Below are 26,677 nucleotides of genomic sequence, written 5' to 3'. Positions count from 1 at the left end.
TTATAAAAAAATATTGCTAAATTTACAACGAGGCTTTTGAATAAATGTTTCAAGTAATAACATTTTTTTTATTCAATCCATCAGCAATGACTGACATGAAAAAAAAAAAAAATACCACCTCCTTGTGCTATGCATTTTACGTTCTCTCTTAGTTAAATAGGCATGAGATACACAATTTATTTTACCATATATCTTACCATTTTTTTACCAAATATGGTAATCTAGCAACCGATTTATTTTTCATGCTAAAATATCGCCAACCAAACGTACCTATAAGAGTTGTCAAGGGTTTGTTAGGTTGCCCAATTAAATATCTGAACTTGCAAGAGTCCATTTCGAATATTGCTGGTCGGTCAAAGCCAACTCCCGAAATGGCCCATGAATGGGACAAATAGCCCGAAATGAAGCGGAGTTCGGTGAAGTAGACTCTCACACAGGCCTTGAATCAGGCTGAGCTCCATGAGTTGCGACGAATCTGACAGGAAAGCCATCTGATGTGTGGGAAGTATGAGGTCAGTTCCATACCAAAGGATTCGAACATTTTGGCAAAGGCGAACGCTACAGCGGCCTAATTCACTACATATTCGAAAATTTTGTGGATGCAAATGCGATGAAGCCGTGAGAGCGATCGCCTTTATTCTCGTCCTTGCAAGGATGGGAAAGAAAAGTGGGGCGGGGGCGAGCGACGACACCTTTAAAAATAGTTCCGGATCCACCGCCGGCTTTATGCGGACTTATTGCTGATCTGATTGTTTTATGAAGACATAGTACACATGCCTACGTCCAAGTCAATGCGTGTACAGAAGATATCGTTATAGTATTCATGAAGTCTGTGGCACGATCCCTAATGCATGTAGGTGGGCAGTGGTCTTTACTTGAGATAAGCAAGTCTAGTAAAACCCTTCGTGGGACTGGGACAAGACGTGTCAAACAAGAGTTTTTAGAAAATTTTCTATGTGAGGCCAGCACTACATGAAGAGAGAACCATTCTTGAGGGGCTCAGTCGAGATGATTAGACTATTTCTACATACAAGACTGAGGAAAGCAGACCTCTCACTTCTAGAGAACATAGGGCTATTGAGGGAGTATAGGGCTTTTTAAGCTGCACATATTTTAAATAGATCAGAAAGACGAACAAAGCTGTAAATTAGGCCGTGCTTATTATTTTAGAGATTTTTTTGGATCCACCTTGTATCGATTTTTCCTCCTCTAAATTGCATTCTTTCTCTTGATTCTAATGATAGTGCTCAGCGAGATCAACATAAGCATGTATCGGAAAAAAAAACTAAAAACAAACAAGACTCCTACTAATATTTGGACTGTTTGAGGCCGTGGCCTTCTTTTTCTTAGGCCACGGCGAACCGTGTAGTGCTTTTCTACAGTCGGATGGCCAACCAAAAATATAAAAAGGAGAAGCCGGCCTTGTTTAACCTTTTTTATGGTTCATTTGGTTCCGAGAAAAAAAAACTTAGAAAAAATAAAAAAATATTTTATATTTATTCAGAATTTTGAAAACAAATAAACAAATAAATTAAATATTTTAAATATATAAATTTTTCTCACGAAACAAACGAGCCTTCAAGAGAGGAATCAGGGTCGTGGTTTTCTAGCATAGTGGAATTGTGACCGGCGGCTGCGGGAAAATGTGCGCCACGGGTAAATTCCTAGCCGGACACGATGCTTGCGCCGAAGAGTATGAAGCAATGCCAGCCATAGAAGAATAAGAACAAACACATGGCGGGTGGACGGTTCCGACTTCTAGAGAATCTCTTGTTAGTTGCCCAATTGTGCTAAAAGGCTCTTGGACTTCGCATTGGTGGACGGCTACAATCTAATCAAATGGCAAGATATTTCAGATTAGATTGCTTATGAATTTTCAACTATAAATTTGTGTCATGGATGATGCATGCCACCAATGGGCAGAAAAGTAGGTAACGTGAACTGCACATTAATTCAACTGGACTGAGTTTTTCCCATCGGTCATCTTAAACTAAAAAAAACCAATAAAATGGTCATGAATAACAATTTTGCTATTGATTTTTTTCTTAAAAAAAATTAATGCAATGTTTGTGTTGTAAATCGATCAATTAGGATAGCTGGTCAAGTGATGAATTAACAAATGTATTGATTAAATGATAATTATAGCTAAGGTGTATGGAAATATCAAAATTAGACACTACTTGCCACTTATAGGGCTCGTTTGGTTTGCGGAAAGCATTTTTCTTTCTAAGAATATGATTCTTGAGAAGCAGATTTCTGGAAAGAGTATGCCTCAGAAAGTATTTTTGGAATGTTTGGTTGACAATAGGAAGTGAGTGCTTATGTTTGGTTGATCATCCACTTTCCTGAAAAAGTTATGTGTAATTCCTATTATACCCTTAATAGAAATTAGGTCTTTAATACCTCTTTAATGCCGAGTGACTTTTTTGGGAAAAAAAATGAAAATAGAGTGATTTCCGGCTTATGGAAAAGTAACTTTTACATGTTTCTCATGGAAAAGATTTTTTTATGAAACATGAAAATCATATCCTCATGTGAATACAACTTTTCCGTCTCTCTTTTTTGAAAACTCCAATCAAATAAGAGGCATCTCATTATTTTTTCGTTGACCATACTTTTATAGTTTTCTTCTTTCTTTTCCCACGAGCCAAACGAGCCCATAGGGAAGTCATGCAAAGGCAGTAACAGGGTAGCAAGACAAACAACACAAGGGCAAGGGAAGTTATGAATTGAAACAACTAGTTTGGTTCTTTTCAAAAAAAAAATGAAAGGGACTCTTTGAGTTTCACTTCTAGGTAAGTTCAACACTTACAGGACCTCCTAACCTCTTTTATGTTTTTTTTAAATTAAAACATTAGGTTAGATAGCAGGTTCTGAAATATTAGTAGTTTATTATTTAATTTTCTCAAGTGGTTCTTTATACATACCACATACTTGGTAGGGCTGCAAATGGGTCGGGTCGGGTCGGGTCCTGAGTGACCCCGACCCGACCCGGTTTTTTGTTCGGGTCCTAATTTTGGACCCAGACCCGACCCGGTTGAAATTCGGGTCGGGTCGGGTCGGGTCGATGCCGACCCCGTCAGGTCATTCGGGTCGGGTCGGATCCGGATCCAATCGGGTCCGGTCGGGTCCATGAGATGTTTTCTCTTGAACAACACATCAAGCTAAAAACAGCCAAGAAAATAGGTTGGCAATCTTAAGTCTGGATAGAAGAACAGGAAGGACACCTGGATGGAGATAAAATAAGAAAGGTTGTGCAACCAAAACGTAACCCATCCTCGTGAGCAAATGGAATGGGTTATCAAGAACATAAATTGTGTTAAATTGACTGTGGCGAAAAATGTGCAAGACTTCTAAGTTCTTCCGTTCTTCATCTGGATTTAACGAGCAGAAGCAGCTCTGGACTTCCAAATCAGCTAAAAACCGAGCAGTAAAAGAATATAGTTTCAATAACCAACCAGAAATGTGGCACCATGAACAAGAAAAAACAACAATCTTTAGAAAGATAAAATAAGAAGGTTGTGCATCAGTACATATCATAGATGATCTGAAGCCCTGCTTGTTTGCTGGAATTTGTGGGTTCAAGAACCCCTAGCGGATGTGCAAAAGTACTTTTCTCAGAGTATATGGTCAAGATAGACATTAAGATAAAAAAATTGTGGTATTGCTGTCTGCTCAGTCTGAATCAGAATCCTGAATTGTAGAAGACCTGATGTTCCTGTGTTTGTAACTGTCAGTATCATCGTCTGCATCTTCATCATTGTCACCTCCTTTCCTTTCATCTATGATGCCTGAAATTTTTTTGGGGGGCTTTTTATTATTTTTATGTATCTCACAAGATAAGTCATACAAAAGATCATCAAAGGAAGGATAGTTACCTTTTCTTTTCAGAAGATTCTCCAAGGCACTCATGGTAAAATCATCTTTGCTGCCAAGATCTTGAAACCCAATCAGCCTGTCGAAGGCAACACCATTTCTGGGATAATTGCCGTTAGATGTGTCAGAGCACAGTCAACCATATGAAGCGATAATAAAATGCAGAAAGTTTGGCCCTCAAGAGAGATGATAGTGATTTATCCAACATTATAAAATGTACTAAGTGAAGATGCGAAGTGAAAGACAAGGAGCCCTCACTTGAACAATATGATGCAAGGCAGAGTTTTGACTGCTAATTTTGTCACAAAGAAGGGCGCATTCTGCATCAAGTACCCAAGCAATTAGTCTCTTGTTTGCAAATTTCAACACAAATGCAAAGGGTTAGTGTAGACTAACTTCAGCATCCAGCTTGATGAACTTTGTATCAATGTGGGTGTTCTAATCAGTTTCAGAATACAAGATACTATAGAACCATCAAGCACAGTCCACTATTTTAGAATGGCATGTTACATCCCCAGTCAAGTCTGCATAGAGAAGTCCAAAAATCTTGAATGTGTGTTTCATTTTGTTACGGTTGATGAAATCTGTTAATAACGGTAAATATGTCGAGCAACAAGATAAAAACTAGGCTGAAGGGTACATAAACAAGCACAAAGCACAGGTTCAGCACAAGAAATTGATAGCTTTGAAACAGAGAGAAGATATAAGTACAATAATGCAGTTATCGCACTGAGTCGTTTGTATGTTGAACTCATCTTGCAGCAAGAAGCGGGTTGAGGCAACTGAGTTACCAAAGCATAGGAAAACCTGAAACAAAAATGTCAAGTGAAACAGAATTCAATGATATGAAGTAGGTGTGAGACGCAGTTATTGGATGACATTTCATAGATAAAGTTTTAGCTATATGCAGCAAACACAGAATATACACATTCAATTTTTTCCATCTAAGATTGTAATACTGAGCCATTCTAAAGGATGAAGAATACCAATCACAGCCTTGAGTTCATCATCTGATAAAAATCTAAAATAGAAAGCAGACCCACCTAAAGGATGCATCATAGCATCAACATCATATTCAGTGAATTGTAGAATTACATAACTAAGAACATGTATAATGAACCACAATTTTCTTTATCCATTCGACCACAGCTAAAGGATCACCCGCACGGCAGAAACAATCAAGAACATCAGTTAAGATAGATTACCACCATCCTGCATAACTCAAAGAAGCAACGTGAGATGATGCAAATTAGAGAATTCAAATGTCAACATAATAATAAAGATGATTGTTACTACTTACCAGCATAAGCTAATCATCGGTATTAATATCAACAACAGTTTCGTAATCTTCAACCTTGTATTTTGTATGAGGAGGTGGAATATCTACAAATGAAAAAAATACGAAATTAAAAATCTCAAAGTTTCTAAGCACTAGTACAGCTGGTACATGATAAAATTTATGAATGTTGTAGAAATTGAACCTGCAAGATGAGGCAAGCTATCTCGAAGCCAATCTTGTGCGCATATCAATACCTCAACCGTATTCGGAGATAGACTGCTACGAAAATCATCCAAAACCCTGCCAGCAGTGCTGAAGGCAGACTCAGATGCAACGGTAGAAACGGGAATTGCCAAGATATCACGTACCATCCTAGACAATATTGGATATTTTGATTCATTGAATTTCCAATACTGTAGAATGTCAAAATTTTGATCTTCTAATGGATGAACCTGCTCCAAAAAATTAAATAGCAAGTCATTTTTATTAGAATTATTGACTAATAATTTAATGTAAGCATCCAAATTAGAGATCGTAAAATACCTTCTCTTCCAAATAGGTCTCTAATTCTGACTTCGATGGTTGGGTAACTTGTACTCCGTGGATGAATTCTTTATAGCCATGCATAAAACGATTCTCATCTCTTCCACCTTGGGATGTAGACACCCTCTCATCCACTTGAACAAGAGAGACATTTGTGCCATATAAAATTGCATAATTATCATAAAAAGTTTGAAGAACTTCACGCACTTTGTTGATCTCAAATGAAGCACGATCACCATTACCATGGATTGTGTGAAAGCAATAAATAATAAGATTCATCTTATGTCTTGGATCAAGAACAACCCCTACAGCAAGAATGTGAGAGCATTCCTTCCAATACTTGTCAAATTTTTCTTGCATCTTTAAAGCCATCATCATCACAACTGCATTTGAACTTCTAGATTCTTCAATCAAGAGCATATTGATTCTCCAAATTTCATAGAAATACAAATTTGCAGTTGGATTTTTTGTTTGTGAAAAAACTTCAGTTATAAGATGAAAAACCTTTAAGAAGTTACAAATAATAATGCCTTGAGACCAATCTTCCTCAGTTGGCGCATTATCAAAATTAGGATCCCGGGCCACAAGTCGCATAAATACATCCTTGAATTCTATAGCATCATTTAACATGAGATATGTAGAATTCCAACGAGTAGGTACATCTATGCATATCCTTTTCTTACCATTCATCTTGAACTGTTTCACAATTCCCATAAACAATTCCAACCTTCCTTGAGATGATTTTATATATTTAACAGCCTCACGGATCCTATGAATAGCACCCTCCACTACCTTCAACCCATCCTTCACAATCAAATTAAGAATATGTGCACAACAACGCACATGAAAGAATTTACCATCCAAAAGTAAATCTTTTCTAAATTGTTTTTGAAGTTCTGTTGCTACAACTGTATTTGCTGACAAATTATCAAGAGTGATTGAACCCAACCTTTTCTCAATATTCCAAGATAAAATACAGTTAGCTATAGCATCACTAATGACTAAGCCTGTGTGTGGTGAAGGAACCAACTTAAAATTGATAATATGCTTTTTCAGTTTCCAATCATTAGTGATGTAATGTGCAGTCAGACACATATATCCCAATGTTTGATTTGATGTCCACATGTCCGATGTTAAGCTGATTCTTCCACAGTTCGTCTTGAACAAATCTTCAAGTCTTCGTTTTTCCTTTTCATAAGTTTTAAAGCAATCAGAAGACAATGTTGTCCTTGAAACAATATGAAATTCTGGTCTAAGGTTCCTAATAAACATCTGAAAGGCTGGATGTTCAACTGTTGTAAATGGCATCTCTTGTAGAATTACCATCCTTGCAAGGTCCTCACGACTTCTTTCCTGATCAAATGAATAGGGAACTAATTCGTTCAACGGAACACCATCTTTCGAAGTCACAGTGCCTATTAATATTTTCTGTTTCTTATCATGAAATTTTTTTGCCTTACAAATATTAGTATGCTTGTGAAGATGACTTGTCCCATTTTTTGGATCAGCTGAAAAAATAAAACGACAATAATTGCATTTAGCCTTGTCCTTTTGGTTTTGTACCTCACAATAGTGATTCCATATCTCCGATCTCTTTCTTTTGTTCGTTTTAGAGCTATCTGTATTAGAAGGCTCTATAGCTTGAGAACTACCACAACGAAGTACACTTGAAACTTCAGCCATATTTTCATTGCTATCCATCGTAGACATTAACCTATTTTGCATAGAAATCAATAAAAATGTATGAGCATAAAATGCAACTTTATAGATGCATATAATCTAAGCTTTATAATGTCTATCATGTTATTGCATGCATAAAAAAATCATGATCAGTTTATTTACAAAATTTAAGCTATGAACAACATTTCAGTATTCCTAAAAGCTGAAGTAAATGCCATGTCATGTAGTTAACTATTCAAAATTACTGACAAAGTGACACTACAGACTTCATATAACTAAAGCGTACTTCATATAACTAAAGCATCTTTTAAATAGTTATAAAATGGAGGTAAATATGATTACTAAAGCACTAAGAAACTTAAAATATAGTGCACATAAAAATGAAGACCAGGTGAGAACCAAAATGATATTCGGCCAGCCCATGCAGTAACAGACTAACAGTCATCCTGATTCTTTCAATTAAATCAATAAATCATTATCTTTCCTCAAAGATACTCGTACTGTTTTCTTGAGATAATCCCATATTCAGCGCTGCTGCACTAGTTCGGTCCCAAGTCCCAACATCAAGTCCAGCCTCGTTGCCCTGTTACAAGACAAGCCCCCCTCGCCGGAACCTCCTCCCGGCCTATGCTAAAAAAAATACATAGGAGGGACATACCTTGGGACGACGAAGAATGGGGAGAGGGAGATCCGCGGAATGGGGAGCCGGAAGTCGGGAGATCTAGGGCACCGCCGCACCGGGCACAGAAGCTGTCTTCTCTTCTCCGCCGCCGCAGCTCAAGATCTACTTATCCATTATCATAATAGAACAAGAATAGCATTAGCAAAATATTTTGGAAACGATTTGCAAGATATCAGGATGAAAAATATAGAGGACAAAGGCGACTAGCACCTGGTACAGGCGTACAGCAAGGTCCTTGGGACGCTGAAGAATGGGGAGAGGCCAAGGGGGAGATCCGCGGACTGGAGACTGGAGAGCCGGAAGTCGGGCACGGCCACACGGAAGCGGTCTACTCTTCTCCGCCGCCGCAGCTCAAGATCTAGGGCACGGGGCACCTGGGCACGATCGCACGGGATCGAAAAAGAGAGGAAGGCGCTCAAGATCCAGGGCACCTGGGCTGCTGGGCAGTGGGCACGGCCGCACGGGATCGAAAAGGAGAGGAAGGCTGGAAGGCGATCGAGATCTAGGGCACGGCCGTCGGCCACACCACACGGAAATACGGGATCGAAAAGAGAGGAAGGCCGAAGGGTTTACCGGTTTAGGGATTTAGCTTTAAGCCTTTATATAGTAACGGGTCGGGTCGGGTCCCGGATCAAGATTGGGTGGACCCGACCCGACCCGAAAAATAGTTCGGGTCTAAATTTAGGACCCGACCCGGCCCCGCGGGTCCTAAAATTCGGGTCGGGTCGGGTCTAAAGCGGGTCGGGTCGGGTCGGGTCCCGGGTCGACCCGACCCATTTGCAGCCTTAATACTTGGTAGTATTAGAACTTTAATGCACATCGATTGCGTTCTTTCTCGGCAGTTCACCAAATCTGATGGCTCTGGCACACTGGCTTTGGCAATCAAGTGGCTTTGGCAATCAAGTGGCTTTGACCCACTTTATTTTGATGCAACTCTTTCACCCACTTTAATAAGGCATTTATGCACCAATAGAAGCCAAGTCCAAAAATCCTAACCAAAGCATTTGTCATCATAACCAGGGCCATTTCTCCAACAGCACAGCATTCATGACCAGTAAAAGCTTCTTGAATGGAATCGGTGCCAAATTTATTGGAGACCAATAAGTAGAGTAAGGTGGCCCAAAGAAAATATGGCAAAATAAGAAACCCGCCCCACATAATATCCTCTGGCGCATGCAAGAGAGGATTTTTTTGATGAAGATGGAAGGGAGTGAACTCCTTGGATACATCGGTGAGGGTCTTTTTCTAAATTGAAGGTTCTTGGACATGTTCAACCAGTGCATTCGGTTGCATCCCTACTGATTCTTCTCTAATCCAATGGCAGGTGCAAACGTATTTATGCAGCACTACTCTTGGACATGAACCTTCAAAGACCAGTGACTGATAGATGGCAGCTAGACGAGGGAAATCCAACACGCCAAACAAGACTTGCTCAAATATTTCAGATTTGGATTCACTTGAAGTGCAATGCGATTTTTAAAGCATTGCAGGTGCGGATATGTTGGAGATGTCTGTAATACTATTGAAGTGGAAAGCATAGCATGGATGTTTTCTGGAATTATAAGTAAGATTTGCTTCATGACCAAGCATGTTATTGTGCTGAGAGGACTTCAAAATCCAGCCTTCTGGACTCATTCAGCCAATCAGACCTTCTCTTACCCCAGTTGCCACCAACATTTTTGGAAGAGTGCATGGGAGCAAGATTCTGAAATGAGCGCAAACAACAAAATAGTGGTTCAGAAGATTCTCTCTTTAAGATTTAGTTATGGGGTTAGTTTAGTTCAGCTATAAGAGCTTTGAGCAGAAATAAGAGCTTTCCTCGAAAACAAGATGCCATCAATGGACTTTGAGATTCATGTATGCCTGAATAACTGACCTATTGAACACAGGTGCTTGAATCAATTTTAGCCTTCACACAAAAAATTCTTAAGAAAGGAAAATCTTTCAAGAGGAAAAGAAAAATTAATTGATAAAAAAATTGTAACAACCTAAAACCTCATCCAAATAACTAATATGGGACTAAATATATACTCGCACGGATCCTCACATATTTCTTCTATTCAAGCCTTGAAGTCCTCGTTAGGCTAAGGGTTCAAAATCCATTCAAATCTAATCAGCTTCGGTGAATCCATGCTGCAGTGTCTCCTAGTCTATATAGACTATGAGCCGAGTTAGCTTTGATATCATTTGTAATAATTTAAGATCTTATCCAAAATGGCTAGCCGGAAGGTATTTTTTTGGCTCTTTAGTTCTGTATAAATACCCACAATCTTCTCGGCGAATAACCTATGTGGAACTAAATACACATTCGCACAGATCTCACAAAACCAAATGATAATATTGACAGCAACAAGAGCAAGCTAAAAAATATAGCTAAATGTTTATGCTCATAATAACGAAAGAAAGAACATGCAAAAGCTGAAGAACAAATTTAATTCCCAGGCAATCTGTCCCCCAGCCTAGACAGAGGAACTGTAGAAACCTAACCTAACCTAACCTAACCTAACTGGCCTTTTCTAATATGCGAACCAATCATGATGATTATTGCTTGAGCTCCACGTTGACCTTCCCATCACTCTCCTTCCTATATTTATCGTGCATCAAATCACATGATCTGGCACAATTTGCATATATGTAGCAAGCACAGAGCCTCATTCATCTATATGTAGCTGGGCTCGCTCAACTCACTTCCTATCCCCCAGCTACGAAGCAAATTAAGGATGATATCATTTTAACATCCAATGGAATTTTCTGAGTTAGAAGAACACATACAAGCACTGAAATGATTCGGAAACTTCTCAGCATATGCCAAAGGGTGCAGATTGTGAGACTAAAAGTTTTTCATTGGGCCAAAAATTTTAGGCCCAGTGAGCCTGATAGTATTTGTTGGAAAATATACATAGTTAATAAGCAGACCGTCTTCAGACTCGGCCATGGTGATTGAATAAATCCAAGGTTGGGGTTGTTCAGTCGAGGATCAGCCGCTGCTCCACAATATTTATAAATTACTGGAGGAGTGCGACTTCCATCAAATTACACACGTATACCGGAAGACAAACGATGCTGCAGATTGAATTGCTTTCTTCGTGGCTCACCATTTTGGAGATTTTATTTGGGCAGATTATGGGTCTGTGCCCGTATTTTTATGTAGTATTTTGTTTTCTGATTTTGTTGGCCGCATCCATACTCGTCGTATGTGAGCCGACAATGTACAAAAAAAAAAAAATCTAAACGGAATGGGCTCAAAGATTACAGCGTGATCGATGCTAATCTCAACCCCTTTTTTTATATATTATTTATTTATATTTGATGTATTTATAGAATTAATTGACATGCAAATACAATAACCTAATTGATATGAATAATTAAATAATTAAATATTACTAATAATCATGTGATTCTCGAACCAGGAAATCCAACGGCGGGGATTCTGCCCCCCGCTGCTACTTCAGAAGACACCGCCGAAAGCAACAGCCGACAGAGCCGGTGCAGAGGCGGCGATGGCGTACGAAGGCGAAGAAAGGAAGAACCGAAAGAAGAAGAAAGCAAAGAAAGATAGATGGGGTCAGCCCGTGCTGGCGGCCGCGGAAGAGGCGGAAGAACCGGTGGAAGCGCCGCTGCAAGAAGACGGCCCTTGCAGCGGCGGTGAGGGGTATGAGCCCAACAAGGTGGTGGTGAGCGGGATGCCCTACTCCACCACCGAGCACCAAATCCGGGACCTCTTCAAGGACATCGGCCCCATCCAACAGCTCCAGCTCTCACGATTCCCGGACTCCGGCAACTTCCGCGGCCTCGCCTTCCTCACCTTCCAGGTCCAACTCTCCTTTCCTTTCCCTTGCTCTCTCTCTCTCTCTCTCTCTCTCTATCTCTCTATCTCTCTCGTTCCTGATAAATTGCATCCACCCATGGAGTGCCTTGTTGAATTTTTTTGGGCGAACAGTAAACTATTAAGTTGCCTTGGTTTTACGAACTAAACCAATCAAACATACAACACGAAGAGAGAAAAGAAGTTAAAAAGTAACCTTTTGTAGTAAATTTCCACACTAATGTAGAAGCATAAGCATTTAAAGACTTTTTTTTATTAGATTTTTTGATATAAAAATATCAGGCAAAATTGGAGTGAATAACTAGCATGACATGTATCTAGCATTGAAAATACCAGAGTGATGTTGTTTGAGGGAAAGATATGAATTATGCCAGGCTCTAATTCTGAGTTTGATGTTGAATAACTTCCAAGAGGGTGGACACTTCTACTAGTCTAAGAAAAGTGAGTTACAGAGTGATGTGCCCTTGAAACTGATAAAGTACGTATTGAAGCAAATGATCATGCCAAAAGGAAACCGAAGGAACAACTCTATAGGAACTCACGGATATTGTAACATGTTCCTTGAACTGATGATGGGTTACAACTTTTCCTGTCTGAGGTCAAAAGTAGTGTCTTTCTGATTGTCTGCTGCCCAAGTTACCCAAGCATTTGCAATTCTTAGACTCGTGTTTAATCACATGCTGTCCTCTTTTCTCTAATGATCTGTGACAGCACTGTCAAAGTCCATCAATCATATATCTTATAACATCTAAATCTGCGTGTGAAAGATAAATTTCCATTAGTCATTACTATCTCTCTGACATAGAAGCAGTCCAAGGTTTTGTATCATATGACAACCTCCATATGGGGATGCGTATACTTCTAGTATGGAGTTATTCTTCTAATTTCGTATAATGCTTGATGTTACTGAATAGAACTGGCATATCTTTATGAAGAAAAAGGTTGTCCACTATCTTGAACTTTAGAAGGCAAAATCTGTACTTAATTTGTTGGCTCTCTTAAGGAGAGTTGGTGAGTTGCCTTACGTTTCAGTATAGCATTCCAAATTTAATCGTCCTTTCATAGCAGACCAAACCATACTGCAAGGTTGTTTGTTTTGTACCAATTTGGTTTTTGTTTATAACTTAGGGAATTAGCTAACTACAGCCCTTTTCAAAAATCTCTAATTGAAGATCTTATTCTGAGACAATAGCTTAAACAACAATAAAAACAAACCTTTTCAATCAAAATTTTGATAGGTAAGCTAGAGGGCTTCATATATGGATTGAATAGCATTCCTAAAATCAATAACCATCCTGATATCAGTCCACCCCTGACTGTGCATTGGTTTGTGCCAACAAATGGATGTGGGGAGTTGCTACCTCATGCAAAAGAAAAATCTTAAAATTAGCACAAACCAAATTTAGATGCAATATTATGTATGGGATAGTTAGAAAATAGAAACAATGCCTACGAATACTACAACTGACTTTCTCTGAATAAACAGACATGCATTTTCTCTATTTTCAACTTCTTGAGCCTTTTCACAATGTTTACTTGTTGATAATGATTCATCGAGTGTTATCCTCACATATTCATAACTAGTTCAAATGTTAAGGGGTTCATGTGTTGGATATTCTCAAACCCCTAGGTGGTGCCAGGGCCTGGTTCGATTGTTTGACAGCTTAGGTGGTTTGGTCACCAAGGAATGAGAAAGAATAGGACGTAGAGGAGCAAGAGACAAATAAGAAAAGGTAGAGGAAGAAGAGGAGGAATAGGAAAAGTAAGAATAAACTATAGGTTTTGAAAATTTGAGATCAGAAAAATGAAAGAAGAGAACTATGAAAGAAGGAAAAAAAGTGCAAGAAAAGAAAGAAAAAATTGGATAGAAGGAAACAATAATAGAAGGGAAGTAAATGAGAAAGAAGAATAAAAGAGGACAAAGAAGATGGCTTACTTGGAAAGGCTACTGGACAAGCAATTTTAACTATCTTAAGTTATGCTATACCTATGTGAGGACTTGTTCATTTCTACATATGTCATTGGCATTAAGGTTATTGCTTAAAGCTATCAATTTCAAAGCATATTAGTTTAATATAATAACCAAATTAGTTATCATAAGCTAGAATTTATGAGAATAACTTAATTCAATGTCTGCTTATGTTGTATTATCTGATATCTGGAGTAACCACTACCACAGTTGTGTTATCTGATATCTGGAGTAAACATTAAGCGGTAGTCTTAGACTGATTAAGTCTCTAAAGTTTGGACCTCCCTGAGCAAGATTCAAGATATTATATTACCAAAGAGCAGCTTTCATATGGGCTCATGTGGTTTCTATGAGGTGCATCTTGTTGATGTGTTAGATGCAGAATATGGGCTTGTACAAATCAAGTATCACAGCCTAAAAGTGCTATAACAGAATTATGAATGCAAATATCCTCTTTTCTAGATCTCTACTCATATGTTGATTAAGGCTTGAATGGTTCAATAAATTGTGTCCAAGTTTCCTGTATTTATCATAAATTTGGTATTGAGGGGTAGACCTTTCCAGAAAAGTTGAAAAAGATACATGGAGTGCTTTTTTTTTTTTTTATTTCTTCCTTTTTCCCACATGCATGGAGGATTTGTAAATAGCTGTAGTTTTAGACATGATTGAAATCCTACTCATCAGTTTCTTAGATCTAATCTGAAAGTTGGATGAAGATCTCCTTGAGATTCAATCATTGAAATCAAGGGTCATCATCATGTCCAGCACTATTACACCTAGTTAGGAAATGTTTCACAATAAACACTGACATCTTGTAATGAAGTAATTTAATTGGGACTTTGATTCGTAGAAGATAAAACGATTCAGTTATGCAACTGTTCTCTTAATTATTTGAGTAAAATAAAACTTTGAATTATTGAAGGTTGATTCTCGCATTTTGGATTTTCATTGATGAGTTCTTGAATCCACGTGTTAACAATTTGTCTTGAGGTTTGAAACACCTTTGATGCCAGCTACAAGTCCATGGCAAAAGCTCTGAGGATTGCTATTTTGTAGTTCAGCTGTTTTAAACAGGACCAAACTAGAACCATCCCAATCAACTTTTTGTAGATGATAGGGCATTTGTTGGGATCAGCAGGATTGAAGTTTGTTGGTCCAGGACTTATCAGTAAGAAAGCTTTGGTTATTATATGTCTTAGTGTAGCTTTATCTGATTGTGATCCCATTTTGTTGTACCAGACGGAGGAGATTGCAACAAATTCTCTTACACTTGATGGAACCAAAATGTAAACTTCTTCAGCATACCCACATCTCTATATATTCTCTCTTTTGTGGTTTTTCTGAAACCTAGCCTTTTTCTTCTGAGTTTCAGGGGGAATAGGTTTATAAAGGTCGAACGATGCAGACTAGATTCCCAGAGAAAGAGGAAGCACGAATTTCTTAGTGAACCTGGGAAGGCTGATGGATGCCTCTCAGCATACATTGGCAATCTATCTTGGGATGTGACAGAAGATGACATCAGAGACTGCTTTGAAACATCCAGCATTGCTTCTATAAGATTCGCCTTTGACAAGAGGACGGGGAAATTCCGAGGCTTTTGTCACATAGATTTTGAAGATGATGAATCACTGGAGAAAGCTATGAAGAAAAACCAGGTAGAACTGTATGGGAGGCCAATTAAAATAGCATATGCAGTCAGCAGTAGGAACTGAACCTGCAAAGTTGTTTGCAAAAGATCTTTCCTGTCCTGTTGAAAGCTGACAGATTTCTCAGCACAAAACAGTCAAATGATCCATTTCCTAGATTCCTCCTGGCTGGTAGAATTCCTTTAACAGGCTCTGTAACTGAAATTTTAAGAGCACAGTCTTGCGCTTGTGGATGCTAGGCTCAGATTAGTTGTTGTGGATGTATTACACAGTTCCATGCTGAGAATTCTTTAAACTGCATTTTTTTGTTTTGTTAAATGAATATATTCCTTTGCAAATCTTTGCATTAAAAGAAAATCTACTTAGTTGTTGATTTTGCAGAACGTTGGATTAATTTTTCAGTACAGTGAGAGACATTTCAGGATTCCTGGACAAATTAGTCTTTCAAATACGGTGTGAATGATACACATTTAAAATGAATATCTGATATACATGTAATAAAGACCCAATGCAATAACACACACACAGATGTGTGTATGTATATATGTATGTATGACATGTTTAGATTACTATGTCACCTACTTAAATGCAAGAGCAAAATTATCATAGATCCCAATTATGTATGATTCAGAGAAAAGGAAAAATAATTCCCAACTTCCTTTTTGCAAGATCAACAATTTAATTAATTTATTATTATTATTATTATTATTATTTGCAAAATCGCTATTCCGCATCTGAAAGATGAATCATAGAGTGGACCACTGTTCTTTTCTATGTTAATTTAGGTGTCTGTTGAGCTTTGCCTCTGCTCATCCATTAAATACAGCACCAAGTCAGGCAAATATCTTAATCACGGCTTGATACTTGACAACAGTAATGGCCTACCGATTAGCTTACGTCTGTCATGGATACAATAGCTACTCAGCATCAAATATTCTGGACCTTTACATCCAACAGTACTTTATTTGGCTTTTGCAAATTCCTCTACTCGATCTCCATCAATAAACTCATCCATGCAAATCCATCCGCTATCAAGCCTCTCATTACAATGTACCAGCATACGATTATTTTTATTTGCAATTATGCAATCAATTCTATACAAAATAAATAGGAACTTGATAAATTATAGACTAAATTCGGATCACATGCACTAGAAGAGGATCATAGCTTATCTACAATTGCGCGAGAGATTAAGGGTGGCCATAAATAAAGAGTTTGATAATTAACGAAGCATTGTCCAACTCAACTAAATAAGTTACTAAAAATATATATTTTAAATAAAATCATAAATACTAATACTTATGCTCTTCATGTAGTTTCAAGTAATAACAAGAACGTCAAAGTATTATCCTTTTGGTCATTAATAACCAAAGAATATATGATTGATTTAAATCTTCACAACTAACTCCTCTATATATGTTCCAATTAGATTTGTTGTAGTCATAACTTATAATATATTTATTAGTGCTTTTATATAAATAATGACAAGCATAGCCATAAACTGTAATGAAGCATACCTTATTCTAATCCAATGAATGACATAACTAGTTTGGTCCTCAAATTGTATGATGCTGAGTTGTTTGCTCAAAAGTAATATGGCAGCTCGATAGCCACCTAATTGTACATGATAAAACTATATATTGCCACTTGATAATACAAAGTAATTAAAAGATTGAACATAACTTAAGATTCAAAATTTCCAAAGAAAATGTTTAAAGAGAATATATGTTGAATCTAGCGATTTGAACTCATTTCAAACCTTTCAGCTAAAAACATCTACTTAAACCATTTCAGAAAATAGTATTTGATCAACAAGAGTAAACATGACTCATGGAATCTCATTTGTCTCTTTGGAGATAACTGATGAAATTAGGACTTATAATAGCTCTTTTCACTCACCAAATCATGATAGACATGGTCATGCTTAACTAATATAACTTGAATCATATGGACTTTAAACCCGAAATAATCCATTTTTCAAGATCTGGGTCATCTCCAACTCCTAGTGAATTCCCAAGTTATGAATTGTTTTTACTTTTCATCATGCTGTAACGCTCCGGACTTTCTAATTAATTCAGATCTGTCACATTGATGTCTAAGAAGAGGGAGAAAAACAAGATCACAGCCTCTTGTCTTGGTTTTAAAGAAGTGGTACTCAAACGTCCAAATTCCTAATCCTAGAAGTAAATATTAATCCAAACGCAGGGGAGAGAGAGAGGGCCTACTCCGCCCTCCTCAGGACTGTGCTCTTCGGGCCGGATCATGGCGTCGCGCCCCCCACCACCCCCGACCGCTCTTCGCCCCTGGAAGGGCGGAGCTCCTCGTCGTCCTCTTCGCCGTCTTCGTCGTCCTCGCCGTTTTCGACTCCTAGCAGGAATATTTTTCGGTTCAAGGCGGAGGTGCCGCGGTACTCGCTTTCGGATGGGTTTGAGGATGCCCTTCCTGGGGTTGCGCCAAGCCCGCCCCAGACGCTGAGGAAGGTCCCGAGATCTCCGTACAAGGTCCCAAGACGCTGCGGCGGCTTGTTACTAATTTTCCTTTTCGCTCAGAAAGATTGGATTTTTATGGTCTGCTGTGTTGGTTGATGTTGGGTTTAGGTACTGGATGCACCAGCATTGCAGGACGATTTCTACCGAAATCTCGTGGATTGGTCTTCGTAGAATGTGTGGCTGTGGGTTTGGGCAATGCCGTCTATCTTTGGAATGCCTGCAGCAGCAAGGTGAGGTTTTGGCCAAGGTTTGGTCTGAGATCAGCATCTTTTTTTTTTTAAACTAATGATTGTCGGCAATATGGTTCTGATGGCAGGTCACCAAACTCTGTGACTTGGCGGTAGATGACAGTGTCTGCTCTGTGGGATGGGCACAGCGTGGCACCCACTTGGCTGTTGGGACAAACCAAGGGAAAGTGCAGGTGAATTCTCTACTTTATTTTATGGTGTGATGTGAGAAGAAATCTTGTGAATGAATGTGAGCTTGCAAATTTCATTATGACAGTTATGTAGCATGATTCTGATAGATTTGCCAATGATGTTTTATTAATGATATCTGTGCCCTCGTTACCAAGCATATTCATCCCATATCATGATTTAGCATTAACTGTTATTCACATCTCAACGGGATCATGTCAATATTTGCTATAACACAGACAATGTGGCTTGCACTAAATATTAGCAATTCTGGCAAAAATGCGGAAGCACCATCATTAAATAACTTAGCAGAATAATATTAAGGACTTCTTTTCATTACTCCCTTGTGAGCAATTTTTCCCCAAAAGATATAATTCTTAGTTTTGACCCATCATGGGTGTAAATTTTTCACTCTAAAAACAAATAATTCTTAATGTTTTTACTGTCCCACTCATGTGTCTACAGTGATGGGAAACTTTTGGTGCACCTCTACTTTATGCCCACCAAATTATCACTTGTATTCTTTTGCCACATTGATTGATGGGATTATGCCTTCCCCCCTCTTTAGCTTTCCATTATTTCCAAAATGCAGTAATTATCCTGATGACCTGATAAAAAACTTTGCATGAAGCCAACTTGTGTTTGAATATTACTGCCATTTTATTCTGTGTCCATCTACCCTCACATATATCTTCTATTTCTGCCTTTAAGATGAAGTTCTTAATAGTTGATGCACTTTAGCATTCACACAAGCTCGAAAAAAATACCTTTCCAACTGTTTGGGAATTTAATAAATATATCATCATGTGTTAAAGTAGTTAAGAAGTTGATGCATTTAACTATAGAAGCACATCAAATAAAGTTATCAAAAATAATTGATTAAATGACGCTTGCATCCTGATCCCATACTAGTTATAAAAAGTATGCTGCATAATGAAAACTATAATCCATATCAAAAAAGTCAAGATTAGAAAAAGCATCTTCTCCATTTATAAAAGATTAGGAAAAACTATGTGATCATTTGCTGACTGGAACAAGTTTAATAATTGGACATGAACTGATTTGCCTTAGGGAATATTATTGTCTATTACCATACTGTGCATGACACAAAATTTGCATCATAGCTCCAAAAAAACAGATCTTAAAGTTTTTGATGGGTATCTCTATGCGACATAATAAACATGAGAAGAGAACAAGGCTTCACTAGAAGGGTACTAATTATTGAGGTTACCCCTTTTCAAGTTGATAGAGATGACTTGTTTGTATGTGAATCTCCCACTATTAAAATTTATATATTTCAGGTCGAGATGTTTCTTGACAGTTACCAGAAGGTACTCAAAATTTAGTTTCTTTTAGCTGTTGTTTGAAACTTTGTTGGTGGATGAATGGCATGTTAACATTGAATGGGACAATGTTGGTGAAGTTGGTCATTCAGACCATGCTTTACCATCTCATGTCTTCATTTTGGTGCTCCGCAGGTATTTTAAAAATGTTGATGTAATGGTATGTGATCCTATGGAACTTGCAATTGAAATTTGCGGTCTTATGATGTGCTAAAATGTTATTCATACTATAATGTTGGGGGCTTTAGGGATTAGTGTAAATACCAAGGATTTTATGACTAGGAAATTAGGTTATCTCCAAGCACAAAATTCTACGGTTCACAGTTATTCATGTGAAACATAGGATTGAAGAGTTGAACCCCATCTCTTGTAGTCTAGTCAGATATTGAGCATATGATGATTTGTTTGTCAAGGATATCCTATTATTAGGAAGGTCATCATTGGTTCTTGGGATATTGAATGAAAGTTGGAATAGTGAAAGACCCTTGTTTGGGACATTTTCTCTCAGTCAAACTCCTAAACCAACTGGATCCCCATCTATGTTCAGATTCTTTTGAGTGAATCAATGCAGGCTATTGATGAACAAATTATAACCATTCATATTGGAGAATACGATGGATAGAACATGAATCGATGTCACGCGGATTCATTCATTAGACCATGATTTAGATATGCATGTAGGCCGAAACTGCCTGCATGCATGAACCATAAATCTATGTTTTTATATAGGGGAAAACTCTACATTCTATACTGGAGGACCACATTAAGGGGACATTTTCTCTCAGTCTAACTCCTAAACCAACTGGATCCCCATCTATTTTCAGTTTCTTTTGAGTAAATCAATGCAGGCTATTGATGAACAAATTATAACTATTAATGTTGGAGAATATGATGGATAGAGGTTTAAGAAGCAAGGTACTTCAAATAACATGCTATGTTGGATATGCATCAAATACCAATACTTGTCAGATACTTTTAGGATACGTGTCCTATACATATGCTAAGTGTCCTATTTGTCAAATTTTGAAAAATGCTGTGGATACTTCCTGGATATGCTCAAGATGCTTCCAAGGTATCTCAAAGAATAAGGGTAGAGTTTTTTTATTTCTTTCTTTCTTTTGTCTTTGGTTTACTCAAAAGGAAACCATTTTCTTTTTTTCAGTAAGCCAAAAATAAGTTTTCGTAAAAAATAAAAGGGCATAAGTTTTCACAAAAGTAGAAACACATGGAAAGCAAATGAAAAACCATCTGAAAATCTTTAGGGCACCAATTGTTGGTGGTTTTCTTGTTGTTTTCCATCCATATAATGTATTCTGAATTTTATGTATAATATTTTCTCAAATGTAATTTTCAAGTTTGGAGGAGTTAAATTATCTTTTCTAGTAAATTAATCTAGAAAAACAATCTTCTAGAAACATGAATCGGTGTCACACGGATTCATTCATTAGACCATGCTTTAGATATGCATGTAGGCCAAAACTGCCTGCATGCATGAACCATAAATCTATGTTTTTATATAAAAGGGGGAAAACTCTCCATTCCATAATGGAGGACCGCATTAAGGGGACATTTTCTCTCAGTCTAACTCCTAAACCAACTGAATCCCCATCTATTTTCCGCTTCTTTTGAGTGAATCAATGCAGGCTATTGATGAACAAATTATAACTATTAATGTTGGAGAATATGATGGATAGAGGTTTAAGAAGCAAGGTACTTCAAATAACATGCTTTGTTGGATATGCATCAAATACCGATACTTGTCAGATACTTCTAGGATATGTGTCCTATACATATGCTAAGTGTCCTATTTGTCAAATTTTGAAAAATGCTGTGGATACTTCCTGGATACACTCAAGATGCTTCCAAGGTATCTCAAAGAATGAGGGTAGAGCTTTTTATTTCTTCCATGGTGAGAGTTGTTGTCTTTGATTGTAGATTAGCTAGAGTCTGTGTTATGATGCCTTAGTTGCTAGTTCAGCTAAGTAGCTTGACACATGTTTGCTGACATTGACATCACACAGGTACTATGGAATCTGTGCTCAAGAATTAAGCACGTCTGTCAGGCATGGCTTCGACGAATACAATTAGAGAGACCAGGGAAGCCACACATGCACATGCACAAGGGGAGGGAGGGAGTATCTGGTAGACGATTTTGTCTATGATCGGAGGAAGTGGGTGGCAGACTGTAACGAGACGAGAGGCAGAGCAAGGTGGACCATGGATGGGGTGGGCTATGGCATTTTATGGGATGAAGAAACAGCCTAGGTTAGGGCTTTTATCTTTCAGCTGATCTGTTGCACATGGTTTATTCAAGAGGATCATTTGATGGGTGGCTGTGATTCATCAATAAAATAGTTTTAAGAAAATTGCTATTTCAACTACCTTTTGATGATGAATTCTTGTTGCCTAAAAATTTATCTGCTGAGTCCTTGTATCCTTACATAGGGGGATAGGATATATCCAACTCCTAAATGTACAGCCTATCCAGCACATACCTGAACTCATGTATATATTTCTTGCCTTTAAAGATATTGACAAATTTTTACACAAATTCTACCCTTAGCTGTTTAAGCTGCCAATCAAGCTTGTGCAAGTTAATCATGTTGTTTGGGATTATGATTTCCTTGTGGAGTTTTTTATGGTGTTATTAATGATTTGCCGGTTTAATGGTGTAACTTCCTCCTATTTAGAGTTTTAGGCAGCAAAAATTTTAGGCTTAGCTAGTGGATGATTTGTGTGCCAATTAACTAATTGTTGATGAATCCTGTGTTTGTTCTGCACATCATTTGTTTTAAAATTTTAATGTTAAATTTATTTTATTTTTATTTTTTTTGGTGGTGGTGGTGGTTTGTGTGCATGCATGTGTATGGTATCAGAAGCAACCATCATAGAAATTAGAGAGTCTAGACAAAAAGGGGAAAAGGATATATTGCAAAAAAGGGGACTTGATCAGGCACAGATTATAAGACAGAGGCCAAAGCAATGATGCCACCCAATTGGGAAACTCTTTCTTGTTATCTGGTTGGGAATACATTGACAGTTCCCTTCATTTAGACAAATTAAAATGTGGAATGGGAACTGTATTTAGATAAACAATAAATGTTAAAATTTAGCAAACAACGATGATGTTTTTGGCGATGTTATCAAGGAACAGATTTTTTTGTTGTTCATGTTAGTAACTTGCATTCATCTTCATTTGTCCACCATATGAGAACATTCATTTTCAGATGTCTGGTTGTTTACCTTCAATGTATTACTGAAAAATGTATATTTGTTACTATGGTTTAGTAGATGATGCTTAGATAAATCTCTGGCATCAACTGGGAAAAACAAAGTGAGAATTACGGAAACTATTGTGATAGTCTTATGCAGTATTTTTTCTTTTAAAGAAGTTTACATGGAAATGCATTTTCACCATCAAGTACAGAAACATATATTCTTAGAAATGAAAGAGAAACTTACATGCTTCTGTCATCCTTTGTGCAGGCCTGCAATCTTGTGTGGTCAAAGAATGTTAATGAACTGGCGAGCACCCATGTGTACTCCCAAAACCAAATAATTGTTTGGCGATACCCGACAATGTCAAAGGTACATTTTCCTATTTATACTGAAATTGAACAGAATTATGAATGTTTTCATTCTACAAAAGCATACTATATTTTATTTTACAGCTTGCAACACTAACTGGCCATACATACAGAGTATTGTATCTAGCCATCTCTCCGGACGGGCAGGTAAATGCCTTTTGTTCTCTATTTAACTTTGCAGACTGTACAGCTTCGTCCTCCAGCAGCCTTTAGTTATCTGCTTAACATTCTCCTTCCTTTTACAGACGATTGTCACAGGAGCAGGTGATGAAACACTTAGGTTTTGGAATGTGTTCCTTCTCCTAAATTTTGGGTAATTGGTTTCCTCACCGAAATAAATAAATCCATGGCGTTCGCGAGTCAGATTTCTCATTTTTTGACTTTTATCACTCTATTCTTAAATATCTCAATAGGGTGCGGAACACTGAACCAATCCTTGTAACCTGATATAAACATTTGTTTCAACTTTTAAGCATTCTCAATCTCTTTTCAGTGGCGATTTTAGATTGTCCTGTTGATCTATATAAATATTTATTACCAAAAACACAGCATAAATATTTTATTTTGATGCTCCCTTTTACTCGCATAACATCACCATTTTGTTTGCCTCATAAAATGCAGAAGATTGGCTCTTTTTGCTGACTATAGTTTTGTCGGCAGAACGCTGACAGTGATATAGGAGCCCGATCTCTTCGCCGAACACACATCTGATGACCTCATGAACTATTTGATGGGAGCTGCCCATCTCTAAAGCTACTGGTTTCACTGTATCGGTTGTAAGTTACAATTCTCCAAGCTTGACCATCGTCAGCAACAAAGAGACATGTATCACGCGATACTGAAATTTCTCCCATTCCAGCCCTTCCAACCTGACTGACCACTGAGAGCTGATGAATTGCTCAAGATCGGCTTATTGCAAATTGCAAGTGCCTTTTGGCTGATAATTGTAGATATATGATGGATGGCTGGGAAGCAATCGGTTACACCTTGTAACGTGAAATATTAGCATGTATCGTGTTTCCACGAAATACACCTTGTTAATATGTATTCTATATATTATCTTTGTTGCTTTCTTTTTCCCTTTTGGCCTCCTCTCTTTTCCTTTTGTGATCGCTTAGTCATTTATGGAGAATAACTGAACTGCAGTGAGGCATGGAAAATGGGCAGGTTGGGTCGGCTGAAGAGGCAACCCTAGACATTGAGATCTCGGTCCAGGCCCAACCCGACCCAACCTTTAATGCGATCTCCCCAGTCCAAATCTGACCTGATCTTAATTTTTTGGGATCGAGATCAAAATCAGGTTGGTTTGAGTCGGGTTAGTTTGCGTTTGTTTATGTCAGGATGCATTGGGTCAGGTTGGTTAGATCAATTTATGCAAGTCATCTATAAATGCTCCTATGACATATAAATAATATCTAAAAGTAAAATACAATGAAATAAAGAAGTAATGTGTAAATATAATATGAATTATAATTTTAGATAGTTAAAGAAACATTAATAACATGTTGAAAAATAGAGATGCATCTATGTATGTTATGTATTTATTTAGGTTCGGATTAGATTTGGTTTGGGTTGTCCAGTTCGGAGTTTTCAACCCAACCCAATTAGCGCTTAAACTCGTCCAAGCCAGGCCCAGTCTTAGATTTGGCCCATGTTGGGTTCTCGCCGAAGCACCCAATTTTTACCCTAATTTAGGATGATTCTAAATGTGCGATGTTTGCTTTTCTTTTTCTCATTAAATATATTTGATTTCATCAACTGCAATTTTATGTGAAGTTACTCGGCATCTAAGATATGCGAAGGGTTGTTGATTCTGCTATGAAATTACGCACGATTTATAAGACAAATTTGCGTGAATTTAGTATTATACGGATGGCCGTAATTTTATTAATAAACATGTTTGGAACGAAGGATTACATGATAAATGACGATGAAGGAGATCCTTTATCTCATATATATATATATATATATATATATATATATATATGCCACAAATATGCCAGATTTTCTTTTTTAAAAATTAATTTAATGTAATACATGGCATATTGTATTATTCAAGATTTATTAAAGAGGATAGATATATAGAGTATTTGATAGCGGTTGGATTTCATGACGTGATGCGCAAGTGGCTCTAGTGAGGAGAATTTCCAAGGAATGTTGCGAATTCGTCAACATTTTGCAGCACACGGAATTGTCTCAATAGAAACGCTAGCTGATGGATATTTATTCCATCAACTTGCATGCCCGAGACTGGCGTTTTGCCACGCTTTTTCGAACAAGTGAATTAGAGGGTAAACGTGACTGTTTTTTTTTTTTTTTTGGTGCAAAATTAGGGGGGGAGAAATTCAGTAACAGCATCTGAGGTGGTGAAATCAGGGTCGTCGTCCTTGCTTAGGCCTCCATATTGAACTGGGACCTGCTCGGGTGAAATGTATCTGTAGCAAAGAAAGGCAGAATCCATAATAATGACAGATTTTATCACATAATTCGTAAAGAACATAGTGCGGTGGAAGAAACCCATCAGCGTAGCAACCTCTACTGGGCCCCCCTTCCAATAGAAAATATTCGATACGGGTCGCAAGTTTCCGCATGTCTTTTCCGACCCGTGGGTTGTCCCATGTGTGAGTACGTCACCCCAGCGCCACCCCGGTACCAGCGCATCAGATGGCGACTCCATCGGAGGAGGTATCCGGTCCCCATATTTAATCGACTCCCGCGCGTTTCGAACCTGAGTTACTTCAGTGGAATCTTAGTCCCGTTCGAACCGTGCTATACCACCTTGGTTGCACGTGACTGATTCAAAAAAAAGGTGCGCCTCACAAAAGATGGCGGTTCCATCGGCAAATATAATAATATTGAAAGGAATGACCTTCATCTCTATTCCCGTCTTTTTCTTCTTCTTATTCGTGGTAATACTCGCATGCATTGCCTTCTGATTAAATAGGTTGGGTTCTGCTCTTGCTGCTTCTTCTCGCCAAAATATTTGCTGTGCTTCCGTTATTTCCCATTGCACGAACCCTGTCTAACATTTCTATACACGAAGAATCCAGTTATGGAGATAAATGTTATAGAAATATGATGTTGTTGTTGTGATAATTTTTATAAGATGTTGCAATCGTGGGTAGGGGCTGTATCTCTCGCGAAAGAAGGATTGATCTTCCTTCGCACGAATTCATAGATAGATCGTGCAATCGTTGCTTCGAATTCATGTAGCTCAGTGAACGAGGGAGTTCAGAGTGCTTTGAGAGTTGTGTGGAAACAATGTCGCAAAAAAAAGATTAATCATTTTTTCATGCGAAAGATACAACCCGAACACTGAAATCATAAACTAATAAAATGGT

At 37.9% G+C, this 26,677-nt stretch overlaps 2 protein-coding genes and 1 pseudogene across 3 annotated transcripts; 1 reads left to right on the top strand and 2 right to left on the bottom strand.

Annotated features, from left to right (window-relative positions):
* Positions 1-3,570: 3,570 nt before the first annotated feature.
* LOC120110933 (thioredoxin domain-containing protein PLP3A-like) lies at positions 3,571-4,820 on the bottom strand. Its single transcript, XM_039126976.1, has 6 exons — positions 4,803-4,820; positions 4,588-4,683; positions 4,273-4,314; positions 4,135-4,196; positions 3,879-3,976; positions 3,571-3,791 (listed from the first exon to the last, which is right to left on the bottom strand). The coding sequence occupies exons 1-6, from the start codon at positions 4,818-4,820 to the stop codon at positions 3,676-3,678; spliced, it is 432 nt and encodes a 143-aa protein (XP_038982904.1). The 3' UTR covers positions 3,571-3,675.
* A 110-nt stretch (positions 4,821-4,930) lies between these two features.
* Positions 4,931-8,580, bottom strand: LOC120110842 (zinc finger BED domain-containing protein RICESLEEPER 2-like). 2 transcript variants are annotated; one of them, XM_039126685.1, is made up of 6 exons: positions 8,271-8,580; positions 7,262-8,162; positions 5,699-7,051; positions 5,358-5,607; positions 5,177-5,259; positions 4,931-5,088 (listed from the first exon to the last, which is right to left on the bottom strand). In XM_039126685.1, the coding sequence occupies exons 2-5, from the start codon at positions 7,421-7,423 to the stop codon at positions 5,186-5,188; spliced, it is 1,839 nt and encodes a 612-aa protein (XP_038982613.1). In that variant the 5' UTR covers positions 7,424-8,162; positions 8,271-8,580; the 3' UTR covers positions 4,931-5,088; positions 5,177-5,185. The 2 variants fall into 2 exon arrangements, with proteins under 2 accessions (XP_038982613.1, XP_038982614.1); XM_039126686.1 differs by lacking the exons at positions 4,931-5,088; positions 5,177-5,259 and having other exon boundaries at positions 5,438-5,527.
* A 2,980-nt stretch (positions 8,581-11,560) lies between these two features.
* LOC103719672 lies at positions 11,561-24,415 on the top strand (annotated as a pseudogene).
* The last annotated feature ends 2,262 nt before the right edge of the window (positions 24,416-26,677 follow it).

Source organism: Phoenix dactylifera, chromosome 5 (genome assembly GCF_009389715.1).
Source record: "Phoenix dactylifera cultivar Barhee BC4 chromosome 5, palm_55x_up_171113_PBpolish2nd_filt_p, whole genome shotgun sequence".
Classification (NCBI taxonomy): Eukaryota; Viridiplantae; Streptophyta; class Magnoliopsida; order Arecales; family Arecaceae; genus Phoenix; species Phoenix dactylifera.
The sequence above is the reverse complement of the archived record's forward strand: the minus strand, read 5'-3'. Positions and strand labels throughout refer to the sequence as shown.

Coding starts and splice junctions, on each gene's coding strand:
- LOC120110933 (XM_039126976.1), bottom strand. Junction 4,197..4,272: donor TCATCAAGCTGGATGCTGAA/GTTAGTCTACAC, acceptor TACTTGATGCAG/AATGCGCCCTTCTTTGTGAC. Junction 3,977..4,134: donor CCTTGCATCATATTGTTCAA/GTGAGGGCTCCT, acceptor CAATTATCCCAG/AAATGGTGTTGCCTTCGACA.
- LOC120110842 (XM_039126685.1), bottom strand. CDS start 7,423: ATGCAAAATAGGTTAATGTCTACGATGGATAGCAATGAAAATATGGCT. Junction 7,052..7,261: donor TATGGAATCACTATTGTGAG/GTACAAAACCAA, acceptor TCATTTGATCAG/GAAAGAAGTCGTGAGGACCT. Junction 5,608..5,698: donor AGACCTATTTGGAAGAGAAG/GTATTTTACGAT, acceptor TTTTTGGAGCAG/GTTCATCCATTAGAAGATCA.